The sequence below is a fragment of the Xenopus tropicalis genome, chromosome 9 (assembly GCF_000004195.4).
Source record: "Xenopus tropicalis strain Nigerian chromosome 9, UCB_Xtro_10.0, whole genome shotgun sequence".
NCBI lineage: Eukaryota > Metazoa > Chordata > Amphibia > Anura > Pipidae > Xenopus > Xenopus tropicalis.
The window spans coordinates 14,267,223-14,280,033 of NC_030685.2; the positions used below are offsets into that span (position 1 = coordinate 14,267,223).

The following is a 12,811-nucleotide window of genomic DNA, read 5'->3' on the forward strand; positions in this document are numbered from 1 at the left end:
CTCAGACTGAACTGTAACACACACACACATTCACACCGATTCATTCACTCATAAACTCATGAACTTCTCAATGACGACTGCACTCCTCCTCTTACTCACACTCACACTAACTCACTACATGGCCTAGGTAACAGTTCTACTCCCAGGAACCCTGTACTAGCAGTTGGTAATAGTACTATATAGTAGCCCTATGAAGTACACAGGCTGTATTCTACTGACCATGAATTTTATATGACCATAAATCATATAGTTCAGGTTAGTAGCCCCATTGGCACAGATGGGCAGTACTAGTAGGTATATACATAAAGCTTGTATTAGCAGTTAGTAGCCCTATTGGCATGAATGGGCAGTACTATTAGGCACATAGTGACTATAAATCCTGTAGTACCAGCAGTTGCCCCATTGGCACAGATGGGCAGTACTAGTAGGTACATAGGGACCATAAACCTTGTATTGGCAGTTAGTAGCCCCATTGGCATATATGGGCAGTACTAGTAGGCACACGGTAACTAGTAGTTCTGTAGTAGCAGTCGGTTCCAGTACTAGTTAGTAGCCCCACTGGGTTGTACTAATAGGCACACAGTTACCATAAATCATGTACTACTAGTTAGCAGCCCTATTGGCATATATAGGCAGTAGGCACACGGTGAGCAGGAAGACAGAAGTAGTAGCGACAGTCGCACACGACCAGTATAGATCGCACTTACCCTCAAAGTCGGAGAGGATCCCCTCCAAGTGGTCGCTGACCGACAGCTCGGACATGGTTGCCCCCCTCCCTGAGCTGCTGTGTGGGTAGCGAGGTGTCGGGCTGTGGGTGCGGCAGGGTCCCCCCCAAGCAGAGGGCAAGAGCAGGCAGATAGCGCTGGGGCAGATAGCGCCGGGGCAGATAGCGACTGTGCGAGTAGCTCCCCTAGTTCCCGGCCAGCCTGTAGCTCTGCATTGGGATCAGCTCGGAGAGGGGAGGGGGCAGAGATCAGTTACACAGCCCCATCCCCTCCCATTCTCCCAAATACCTTGCAGGAATCCCCCTCTCCCCCTCCTGCCCTCTCATCTACACATCTGGGAGCCAGGGGGGCTCAGGCTGGGGGGATTCACTAGCCATATGCCTCTGGGGCCGGGGGGCTGCTCTCTCTGGGAGTCAGCCTCTATAGCAGGTATAACTTTGCCTTTATTTACCCAACTCCCCTGCCTGCCTTTGCTATTGAGCCCCTCAACCATTGGCCAGAGCCTCAACTGGGATTTGTAGTTTGGCTACTGTCTGACCATCATGGCTGCCTACAGGGCTCTCTTTTCCATAGGAACTGGAATAGGATACGCCGAACCTCAGTCATAAAGCGTAACTGAATTGCTGTTCTGTGAGAGACAGGAAGGAGACTTAACTCTTTGACTACAGGCCCCACCCTCTGTAAGATGAACTTCAACTTTACAAGGTTACCACCACAGCCGCTGCCTCCGCTGCTGATCTTACTGGGGGGCCCTGGAGCTGTAGCACCCTCTACAGGGGTGTAACTATAGAGGAAGCAGACCCTGCGGTTGCTGGGGGGCCCTGGAGCAGAAACACCCTCTACAGGGGTGTAACTATAGAGGAAGCAGACCCTGCGGTTGCAGGGGGGCCCTGGAGCAGAAATACCCTCTACAGGGGTGTAACTATAGAGGAAGCAGACCCTGCGGTTGCTGGGGGGCCCTGGAGCAGAAACACCCTCTACAGGGGTGTAACTATAGAGGAAGCAGACCCTGCGGTTGCAGGGGGGCCCTGGAGCAGGAATACCCCCTACAGGGGTGTAACTATAGAGGAAGCAGACCCTGCGGTTGCAGGGGGGCCCTGGAGCAGAAATACCCTCTACAGGGGTGTAACTATAGAGGAAGCAGACCCTGCGGTTGCAGGGGGGCCCTGGAGCAGGAACACCCTCTACAGGGGTGTAACTATAGAGGAAGCAGACCCTGCGGTTGCAGGGGGGCCCTGGAGCAGGAACACCCTCTACAGGGGTGTAACTATAGAGGAAGCAGACCCTGCGGTTGCAGGGGGGCCCTGGAGCAGAAATACCCTCTACAGGGGTGTAACTATAGAGGAAGCAGACCCTGCGGTTGCAGGGGGGCCCTGGAGCAGGAACACCCTCTACAGGGGTGTAACTATAGAGGAAGCAGACCCTGCGGTTGCAGGGGGGCCCTGGAGCAGAAATACCCCCTACAGGGGTGTAACTATAGAGGAAGCAGACCCTGCGGTTGCAGGGAGGCCCTGGAGCAGGAACACCCTCTACAGGGGTGTAACTATAGAGGAAGCAGACCCTGCGGTTGCAGGGGGGCCCTGGAGCAGAAATACCCCCTACAGGGGTGTAACTATAGAGGAAGCAGACCCTGCGGTTGCAGGGGGGCCCTGGAGCAGAAATACCCTCTACAGGGGTGTAACTATAGAGGAAGCAGACCCTGCGGTTGCTGGGGGGCCCTGGAGCAGAAATACCCTCTACAGGGGTGTAACTATAGAGGAAGCAGACCCTGCGGTTGCAGGGGGGCCCTGGAGCAGAAATACCCCCTACAGGGGTGTAACTATAGAGGAAGCAGACCCTGCGGTTGCAGGGGGGCCCTGGAGCAGGAACACCCTCTACAGGGGTGTAACTATAGAGGAGAGCGAATGGGATTTGGGTGATAGGGTTCCACCACCCAGGGAGCCCAGGTGAGCAGGGGGTTAATAATTGTGGTCCCCTGGTAGGCGGGCCCAGCTAACATAGTAGAAAGGTGCTCTGTGATTACTACAAGATCCATTGCTTAGTTTCACTTGGACCCTAGAGCCTTGGTTGCCGGATGTTGCTGAACTACAACTCCCAGGCATGCTCTAACCCTTGAACACATGTTAAAGAATGCCGGGAGTTGTAGTTCAGCAACATCTGTAGATCTCCAAGGCCTCGAAATGAAAGGAAGTGTTTATGGAGCATATACCACCTACTAGCTGGTACCATCCACAGACTTGGGGAGTTGTAGTTTAACAACAGCACAAGGGCCACAGGTTGGAGCTCACTAGGGCCACAGGTTGAAGCTCGCTAGGGCCACAGGTTGGAGCTCACTAGGGCCACAGTTTGGAACTCACTAGGGCCACAGGTTTGAGCTCACTAGGGCCAGAGTTGGAGCTCACTAGGGCCACAGGTTTGAGCTCACTAGGGCCAGAGTTGGAGCTCACTAGGGCCACGGGTTGGAACTCACTAGGGCCACAGGTTTGAGCTCACTAGGGCCAGAGTTGGAGCTCACTAGGGCCACGGGTTGGAACTCACTAGGGCCACTGGTTGGAACTCACTAGGGCCACAGGTTGGAGCTCACTAGGGCCACAGTTTGGAGCTCACTAGGGCCACAGTTTGGAGCTCACTAGGGCCACAGGTTGGAGCTCACTAGGGCCACAGTTTGGAGCTCACTAGGGCCACAGTTTGGAGCTCACTAGGGCCACAGGTTGGAGCTCACTAGGGCCACAGGTTGGAGCTCACTAGGGTCACAGTTTGGAGCTCACTAGGGCCACAGGTTGAAACTCACTGGGGCCACAGGTTGGAGCTCACTAGGGCCACAGGTTGGAGCTCACTAGGGTCACAGTTTGGAGCTCACTAGGGCCACAGGTTGAAACTCACTGGGGCCACAGGTTGGAGCTCACTAGGGCCACAGGTTGGAGATCACTAGGGCCACAGGTTGGAGCTCACTAGGGCCACAGGTTGGAGCTCACTATGGCGGTGTTGGTGCCGGTGAGGGGTGTGCGTGCCGAGCCTCATGTCCCACAGATGCAGCCTTTCTGGTGTCGGCCTCACAGACCTTTTTTTGTTACCCCGGCTAATGAATGGCCAATTGTTTCCTGGCCGCTGTCAGAGCCCAACTGCGTCACCCACCATCCCTCCCATATTAACCTCCTGCCTTTTGCCCTTTACTGCCCTGTGACAGTGCCCCCCCCCCTACTGTGAACTACAAATCCCAGCATTCTCATTAGCACCCCCACCCCCAACTCAGCTCTTCCTTCACTGGGTCTCCCAACTCCAACTACATTCTCTCACATACACTGAGGGTGTCCATTAAGCCTCTCCTCCACAGGTCTATTCCCAGCAGCTACCCCCCATTTATACACCAGGGGTGTTACCATGGAGAGAACAGATGTAGGGGGTTTCTGGCCAATGCAGAGAGCACCCTGTTCCACTCTTATACAGTAGCGACATGCCCAGGGTGCCCTGCAGGGAACAGTATCTACATGGGGTGTCACCCAAAAATGTTCTAATACTTCTATACAAGTTTTGGGCAGATATTTGTGACCCAACAACTCCCCCAGCACCAGTGCGCCAGTCCCTACCTCCTCTGCTGGAAGGCTGCGCCATGTAGGCACCCTGCTGTCAGTAGAGATTTGATTGTCCAGCGGACTCTAAAGCGATGGAATTTATATGGGAAGGGAATAACACTCACCAGATGTGGGGTATTAGTGTTATAGTCAGGCACACACCCACGTGCCCACCCAAATAATAGCCAGGATAAAATGAAAAAACAGCAGCACTCCGGAAATGTTGTAGAAAAAAGTGACTTTACTCAAGTGCACACAGCAACGTTTCGGGCATAAACCAGCCCTTTATCAAGGCTTGATAAAGGGCTGGTTTATGCCCGAAACGTTGCTGTGTGCACTTGAGTAAAGTCACTTTTTTCTACAACATTTCCGGAGTGCTGCTGTTTTTTCATTTTATCCTGGATATTGTTTTACCCTGGCTGAGGGTTCAGCTTGCACCTGGGGCTACAATTAGCTGGTTTGTCCATTGTGTAGCACACCTTAATCAATTTGCACCCAAATAATAGCCGCACAGATAGGGATCCAGCTGGGAGATATGGGTCCAGCCACAGTGTAAGCGGGGGGGTCATTATTCTGACCCCTCCACCCAGCCCCCCAGCTTATGTCATGCTATAATATAACACAAGGAGACATATGAGATGTATATAAGGGTCCCCCCAGGTTATCTGATGTCCCCTGATATATAATATATGTGGGTAATAGAGGCCCCTGGGAGCCGGCAGAGGGGGGTGATGGGAAGGAGAGCAGAACAGACACCGGCACCGAGGTGTCAATGAGATTTGGGAGACCAGTGTGAATGTTGGGAATGAGGACGCACCCTGTGTCAGCATCTGTCCAAGCGTCTGTTAGCGCCTGGGTGCTAATGCTAATGGGTGGGGGGCAGTAAACCCACCCTGTGCCCCACTGCCCAGGCACCTTGTTTTCATGCTTACAGCTTGTCTCCCATAGTCCTCTGTTTTCTCCCAGAATTCCAGGGGTCCAGTGATAAGCATGATTTTTTTTATATAAAGCCTTATTCCCAAAGTTTCTAGGGTCCCTCAAACAATATTACTGTGGGGCAGAATAGCCGCTACTGACGCCACTGGCCCCCATGTAGCCAAAACTCCCACTCTGTGGCCCCTGAATGCACTGCTTGGTTTATGGGGGGCTTAGAGCACATCTATTGCTGACGGGTATTCCCTCTCCCATGCCCACCCTGTGTGCCCTATGCCATGGTCTCTATGCCCCCCGGTACCTGTGCTGTTCTGAGACAATGGCGGCTCCCCCGTAGCAGCGGCGGCGAGTGTGGGGCTCAGGGGCAGGTGTTGCGGCGCCGGACAATCCGAGCTTTGTCTGGGCTCTGCCCCAGCTCTGGGCTCAGATAAATTACAGGCGAGGGAGGGGCGGCAGCAGTTATATGAATTAATCCCACCAGGCATTTAATATCTGCCTCCATCATTCTCGCCGCAGCCCCAGCCAAGCCTTGTACTACATGCCTAGCAATATCCTCTACCTGGGGACAGATTGCCCCTCCCTGCGCCCAACTCTAGCCCTTCCAGCCAGGGAGTAGGAACCGACGGTGTCTCTTGTTATTACTATTAGTCTATATTTATATGGCACCAACAGAGGCTGCCGCTCAGCACAGGGTTTCCAAGAATTGTGCTACATAAACAGAAGGACTGTGGCACCCAGGGCACCCTGTGTGCCATAGGTTATGTAGTACTGGGAGCACCTAGGGCACCCTCTAGCTGCTACTGGGTCACACTGGAAACAGTGGAACCTACTTCTTACAGCTTCAAGGAAGTTGCGTGCACTGAAAGTCTATTCCCCCAGGCTTTCCAAATGCATGGCTCAGGAAGTGGTGTGCACTGAAAGTCTACTCCCCCAGGCTTTCCAATTGCATGGCTTAGGAAGTGGTGTACACTGAAAGTCTACTCCCCCAGGCTTTCCAATTGCATGGCTTAGGAAGTGGTGTGCACTGAAAGTCTATTCCCCCAGGCTTTCCAATTGCCTGGCTCAGGAAATGGTGTGCACTGAAAGTCTATTCCCTCCAGGCTTTCCAATTGCATGGCTCAGGAAGTGGTGTGCGCTGAAAGTCTATTCCCCCTGGCTTTCCAAATGCATGGCTCAGGAAGTGGTGTGCACTGAAAGTCTATTCCCCTGGGCTTTTCAATTGCATGGCTCAGGAAGTGGTGTGCACTGAAAGTCTATTCCCCTGGGCTTTTCAATTGCATGGCTTAGGAAGTGGTGTGCACAGGAAAAAATATTCCCCCAGGGCCCAGGCTAATACAGCCAATCTCCCAAAAAATGAACTACTCACCTGTGCCATGTTACCCACAGCTTTACTAAAACGAAGCAAAGTGAATGGTGACATTTCCTACAGAAATCAATGATACATGTTAAAGATAAATGTGTGCCCACCCTTTTATTAAATGTATTTATTTATTTTACAAAATTCCCATTTCTTACACCCTAAGATTTGGTTTCAGAATAGTTTGAGTGCGCAGTGCCATCTAGTGGCGTATCCTAAAAATGGCAGCGCTTTACTAATAGGAATGTAAAATCCCACTAAATGGAATATATTTGCTGAAACATCGGCAAAGCTTCATTATATAGAAACCTGGTCAAACTGTCCAGATGTAGTAACTCATAGCAACCAATCGGTGGATTGTATTCATTATTTACTAGACTAGAGACACACTCATTCAGATTGGTTGCACTGGGTCCAGGATAAATGTTGATGAAGTTGGTAGGCAAGTTATTATTATTATTATTATTATTTATATAGTGCCATCAATTTACCCAGCACTTTACAGTTATATATATATGATGTAAAAATAACTTTATTGAAATAGAACTGGAATCACCCTGCCACCAGGGGGCACACCTCTTTACCTGGTCATAGCACCACCTTCTGTTCATTTCCTTAATGTAATGGGAGGGATGGCTAGAATAACTTTACTAACTAGCGGTAGATTAGTCAAAGCTAATTGTTGATTGGTTGCTAAGGGTAACTGCCCTGGTGCAGTTTATAAGGCATGCTGTAGCCCTGTGAGCCTGACCCCCAGGGGGCTTAATGTGCTGCTGAGATAAGAAAGCTAAGCAAGGGCAGAGCAAACCAAGTCTCTGTTGTGTCATATTAAACTAACAGACTGAATTAGGGGAACAGAAAGAAAATAAATGGGGGGGTAATTAGTCAGGGTTAATAAGCCGCAGAATGTTATGGTAAGGAATGGTGTGTGACCACAGAATAAATCCCTTATTTCCCCACTGAGCTCAGTTAATCCCCCCCCCCCCCCGCATTATGATAAGGCCCCCCCAGTGTTTCTATTCCCCGATGTGCAACTCCCAGCCCTTCCCACACCCCCGGCTCAGCCTGGCTGGGCTCATTCACAGTAGCAGGGGGATCACTCAGCGCCTCGCTCCCAGCCCTTCCTGCTATTGCTTCCCCCAAACCTGCTGCTGCCAACAGCCCTAAATCATTGGCCGGGGGGTTATTTGGGGTGAGGCGACTGGCGGTTATCCGTCTGCACAGCGACTCCCAGCGCAGAAATATATCAGGGGCGGCTTTTCCAGCCTTTATTATATTTGTCTGCGCGAAAACCACAAATCCCTCCATCCATTCCTTCCCTTTCTTCTTTCTGGAACATTATTTTGGGTTAAATACTTTTTATTATGCAAAAAAATAGATAACATTTTCGGGCGGAGTTCCCCTTTAAGTAGATTTAGCATAAGGCTAAGTAAAAGGAAACCTTTTCTTGCATTTTTTTTATTTATGATCTGCATTTCCACAAAGAGAACCTTATATTGCTTCTAGATGTTGCTAAGGTCAGCGATCCCAGCAACCTGGGAGCAGATAGGGGATTAGGGAGTGGCGTAACTAGATGTTACTGGGCCCCACAGCTGGGCCGTCATCAGAAATCACGGGGCCCCTCACAACAAAATTTTCTGGGCCCCCCTCCTCCCACGCCCTGCCCCCCAATGGCCCCTCCCCCAGTGACCCCTCCCATCAGTACAAAGGACACACAGATATTGGTAGCCAGGGCCCCCCTAAATCATTGGTAGCTAGGGGTTACATTTTACATTGGTGACAGGAAAGGGACCCCTTAAAACATTGCTAGCCAGCCCAGGGCCCCCTAAAACATTGCTTGTCCTCCCCCAGTGTCCTCAAACTATGGGCCGCTCCCCCCCAGCATCCTCCAGCTCCCCCCTAGCATCCTCCAGCTCCCCCAGCATCCTCCAGCTCCCCCCTAACATCCTCCAGCTCCCCCCAGCATCCTCCAGCTCCCCCCTAGCATCCTCCAGCTCCCCCAGCATCCTCCAGCTCCCCCCCAGCATCCTCCAGCTCCCTCCTAGCATCCTCCAGCTCCCCCCAAGTATCCTCCCCAACTTCCTCCATCTCCCTCCCAGCATCCTCCCCAGCATCCTCCAGCTCCCCCCAGCATCCTCCAGCTTCCCCAGCATCCTCCAGCTCCCCCCCAGCATCCTCCAGCTCCCCCCAAGTATCCTCCCCAACTTCCTCCATCTCCCTCCCAGCGTCCTCCCCAGCATCCTCCAGCTCCCCCCAGCATCCTCCAGCTCCCCCCCCAGCATCCTAAAGCTCCCTCCTAGCATCCTCCAGCTCCCCCCAGCATCCTCCAGCTCCCCCCCCAGCATCCTAAAGCTCCCTCCTAGCATCCTCCAGCTCCCCCCAGTATCCTCCCCAACTTCCTCCAGCTCCCTCCCAGCATCCTCCCCAGCATCCTCCAGCTCCCCCCAGCATCCTCCAGCTCCCCCCAGCATCCTCCAGCTCCCCCCAGCGTCCTCCCCATGTCCAGAGGTTGTCATTTTGGAGCCCCCAAAATGCCCAGAGGTTGTTAGTTTCTGGCCCCCCAAATGTCTAGTGGTTGGCCTGTTTTACCAATATTAATTTAAATTCCTCATTAATTAGGGCCTTATGTGGCCCCCTATACCTTCTGGGGGCCCCCTTGCAGCCGCAGGGTCTGCTTCTCCTATAGTTACACCCCTGGGATTAGGAGAGGGCCTGAAAGACAGGCGAGCACTAAAGGGTTGCAAATATAGGGGAAACTATAATATGATTGGAAGCAGGACTACTGAATGCAGGTACTATACTCTGGGCCTCTGGGTGGTATAGCGCCACCTGGTGTTTAGGTCCAGCCCAGTTGTAAGATGGGAGGAGTCTAAACTGCCGCCCCCAATTATAAATGGCACTGTGTTTGGAACCCTGCTGCCAGAATAAGGACCTGAGAGCTAGGTAGCAGACAGAAAGGGGCCCCCCAGTGGGGTATTGGCCATTGGCCAACCAGTGCCTTAGAGCAGCCCGGTGCCAAATAGCCCAGGAGATTCCTGCCTGCATGTTTCTCCTCACTGAACAATAAGATATTGGAAAGGGATAATCTGCATTGTGGATTTATTTACCCTCTTCTACCCCCCAAAAAAACCCAGCATGTCAGGGGATTCCAGCCACAAGGGGTAATTGCCAAAAGCTCATCATTCCCCGTGCACCTCAGAGGGGGTAATAGCTACCATATTGCCTGGGTTAGGGGCAGGCCGGGGGGGTAATATGGCTGGAATTAGGGATCTGTTAGCAACCTATTAGGCCCCGGGGGGGGGGGGGGGCCCACTCAATCCCTGGATTAAGCCTTATCACTTTGCTGAACTATGTCGTCAAATAACTATGGGTTCTCAGAGGGGCTGTTCCTTCTCGATTAGGTCAACTTGCATTTAAATGGCTCCCAAATTGGTGTTAAATATCCTTCACTGTGTTTGTTGACTCCTAAATGGCTGTATTGTGAGCCGGGGCGTCAAACGCGGAATTAGCACGTGAACGTGCAAGGGGCCCTAAGCCAGAGATTAAAGGGCAAACTGCCCGCTATTTAACATGTTTGTATTCCATTTGCCTTCCCTGCAGCAGAGTGGGGGTACGGGGAGTTTATTGTTTGCCCAGAACATTCCTTTTCCATGTATTTGCCTTTGTACAAGGGTATGGGGGGGGGCAGATCCGCTCTGTTGGTGTGGGGGATACTCACGCCTTCTTGGGTGGCAGGAATTCTATTCATGGATTAGTAAATATCTGCCTATGGGAGCAGGTTCATTAAAGGAAAAAAATCATTTGGATTAAGGGATTTCTTTTCTTACACAATTCATTTTCAGTCAGTAGCCAGCAGGTGGCGCTGTTGTATCAAATTCATTATGTAAGCGGTGTAAAAATGCTGAATATTATAGATAAAAGAGCCTGCCATATAATAGCACCCCTATAATACACAAGGATATACTGTAAATTATTTTCTTATAGGCAGTGCCTATTAATGTCATTAGTTGTAATGATAGTGATGTTGATGAATGTCACATGACTCACTGGAATGTGGGTACTACAATAATACACCTCCTATTGTAAATCTGAGTTCCGTGACCTGTATAAAAACAGTTGGTATTTGGCCTCCTACCCTAATATAGTCACAGGACCCCTCAGGGACTTCTAATATCCTTATCATTTACAGTAGGGGGTACATTATCCCTTATAATACATGAGTGATACTCAGAGTTCCCTGTATAACTCAGCCTGCAGCCTTGTGCCTTTATATGGGCACAGAACCCCTCAGTGACTGCTAATATCCTTATCATTTACAGTAGGGGGTACATTATCCCTTATAATACATGAGTGATACTCAGAGTTCCCTGTATAACTCAGCCTGCAGCCTTGTGCCTTTATATGGGCACAGAACCCCTCAGTGACTGCTAATATCCTTATCATTTACAGTAGGGGGTACATTATCCCTTATAATACATGAGGGATACTCAGAGTTCCCTGTATAACTCAGCCTGCAGCCTTGTGCCTTTATATGGGCACAGAACCCCTCAGTGACTGCTAATATCCTTATCATTTACAGTAGGGGGTACATTATCCCTTATAATACATGAGTGATACTCAGAGTTCCCTGTATAACTCAGCCTGCAGCCTTGTGCCTTTATATGGGCACAGAACCCCTCAGTGACTGCTAATATCCTTATCATTTACAGTAGGGGGTACATTATCCCATATCACCACTAGATGGCAGTGTAGAATAGCATTTACCATTTTCCTCAGCGTGCAATGTATAAAGGTGACTGCTCCAGATGGGTATATAAATTGCCTTCCCTGTTAATAACATTGCTCCCCCCAAAAGGTCATTCCTACAGGTCAGGTGGTCGTTCTTAGACCCCTATAGTAAGTAGAGGGCACAGCATGGCTGGTATCAAGCGGATCAGAACCCTAAGTAACAACTGATCAATGTATATTGCACAGTGGCTTCTTTTAAAGGGGATATAAACCAAAAAAATAGAGGTTTGTCTAAGGAGATAAAATACAGTTCTAAGCAACTCTCCGATATACATTCATTGCATAGGGACAATATTAAGTTATTTGGAAATGTCATTGCTATTGAAAGTAGTGTCTCTTGTGACTGCCTGCACCGCTGGTTCTAACTACTGAAACAATGTAGGAGAAACCAGACTCCAGTTCCCACAATGCCTTGCATACTTCTTAACAAGTCTTTTAATGAGCCTTAGCTAACTGATTAATGAACAGTCTAAGAGCAAAGCATTTCCTTGGCAACTGTCTTTCTCTACCCCCTTTTGCCATTTTGCATCAGCGGGGGGCGCACTCCCTCAAGCCCCCCCCCCAGTCACATGGGATGCTGTATTAAAGTTATGTCTCTCCTCCTCTGCTCATATCTCCCTGCCAGTTATCTCCCTACCCTCCTGTGCCTGTCTGGCACTATTACTTGTCTCTCTCCCCCTGGGGGGAGTCTCTGTACCCTCCTGTGCCTGTCTATACCTGGTATGTGTCTCTCCCTGGCACTATGACTTGTCTGTCTCCCCTGGGGGGAGTCTCTGTACCCTCCTGTGCCTGTCTATACCTGGCACGTGTCTCTCCCTGGCACTATTACTTGTCTGTGTCCCCCTGGAGGGAGTCTCTTTACCCTCCTGTGCCTGTCTCTCCCTGACTGGTGTCTCCCCTCTCACCTCTGCCCACCTTTACCTGCCAGGTGTCTCTCCGTACCCTCCACTGCCTATACTGTATATCTCCCTGTCTCTTTCTGGCTCCCTCCTATGCCTGTCTCTCTATGACTGGCGTCTCCCTGCTCTCCTTTGTTCTTCTCTCGCTGCCACCCTTTGCCCGTCTCTTGCAGGTTGCCATGTTATTAGTTGTTGCCACAGTCTGTGCGTCTTGTGCATTCGCTGACAGTCACAGCTGTGTCTCTGGCTCCCCGGCGGCTGTCACAATTCATGAGTAATGAGATGCTTTGTGTCTGTGCAGCACAGCCGGCTCTGGGTAACTGAGGGAAGCTGGTATGGGTGTTGGCACTGCCAGGGGAGCTGGGCAAGAGGAGTTGGTGGTGCACAGCAGGACTGTTGTTGGACAGGCTGCAGAGATACCCAGCTACAGAAGGTTACACAGAATCACTACAGAGCCAGAGGGCACAGAGACTGCCCTCTGCTGGGTCTGTGGCACTGGAGGCCATGTTGGGTCTGTGGCACTGGAGGCCATGTTGG

At 51.1% G+C, this 12,811-nt stretch overlaps 1 protein-coding gene across 1 annotated transcript in view; it reads right to left on the reverse strand.

The window, feature by feature from the left end:
* The window catches only part of septin12 (septin 12), a 75,071-nt gene extending 73,954 nt beyond the window's left edge, over positions 1-1,117 (reverse strand). The window contains exon 1 of the mRNA XM_031892699.1: positions 708-1,117. Coding sequence (XP_031748559.1) covers positions 708-762 — 55 coding nt within the window. The 5' untranslated portion in view covers positions 763-1,117. The remainder of the gene's footprint in view (positions 1-707) is intronic.
* Between the last annotated feature and the right edge of the window lie 11,694 nt (positions 1,118-12,811).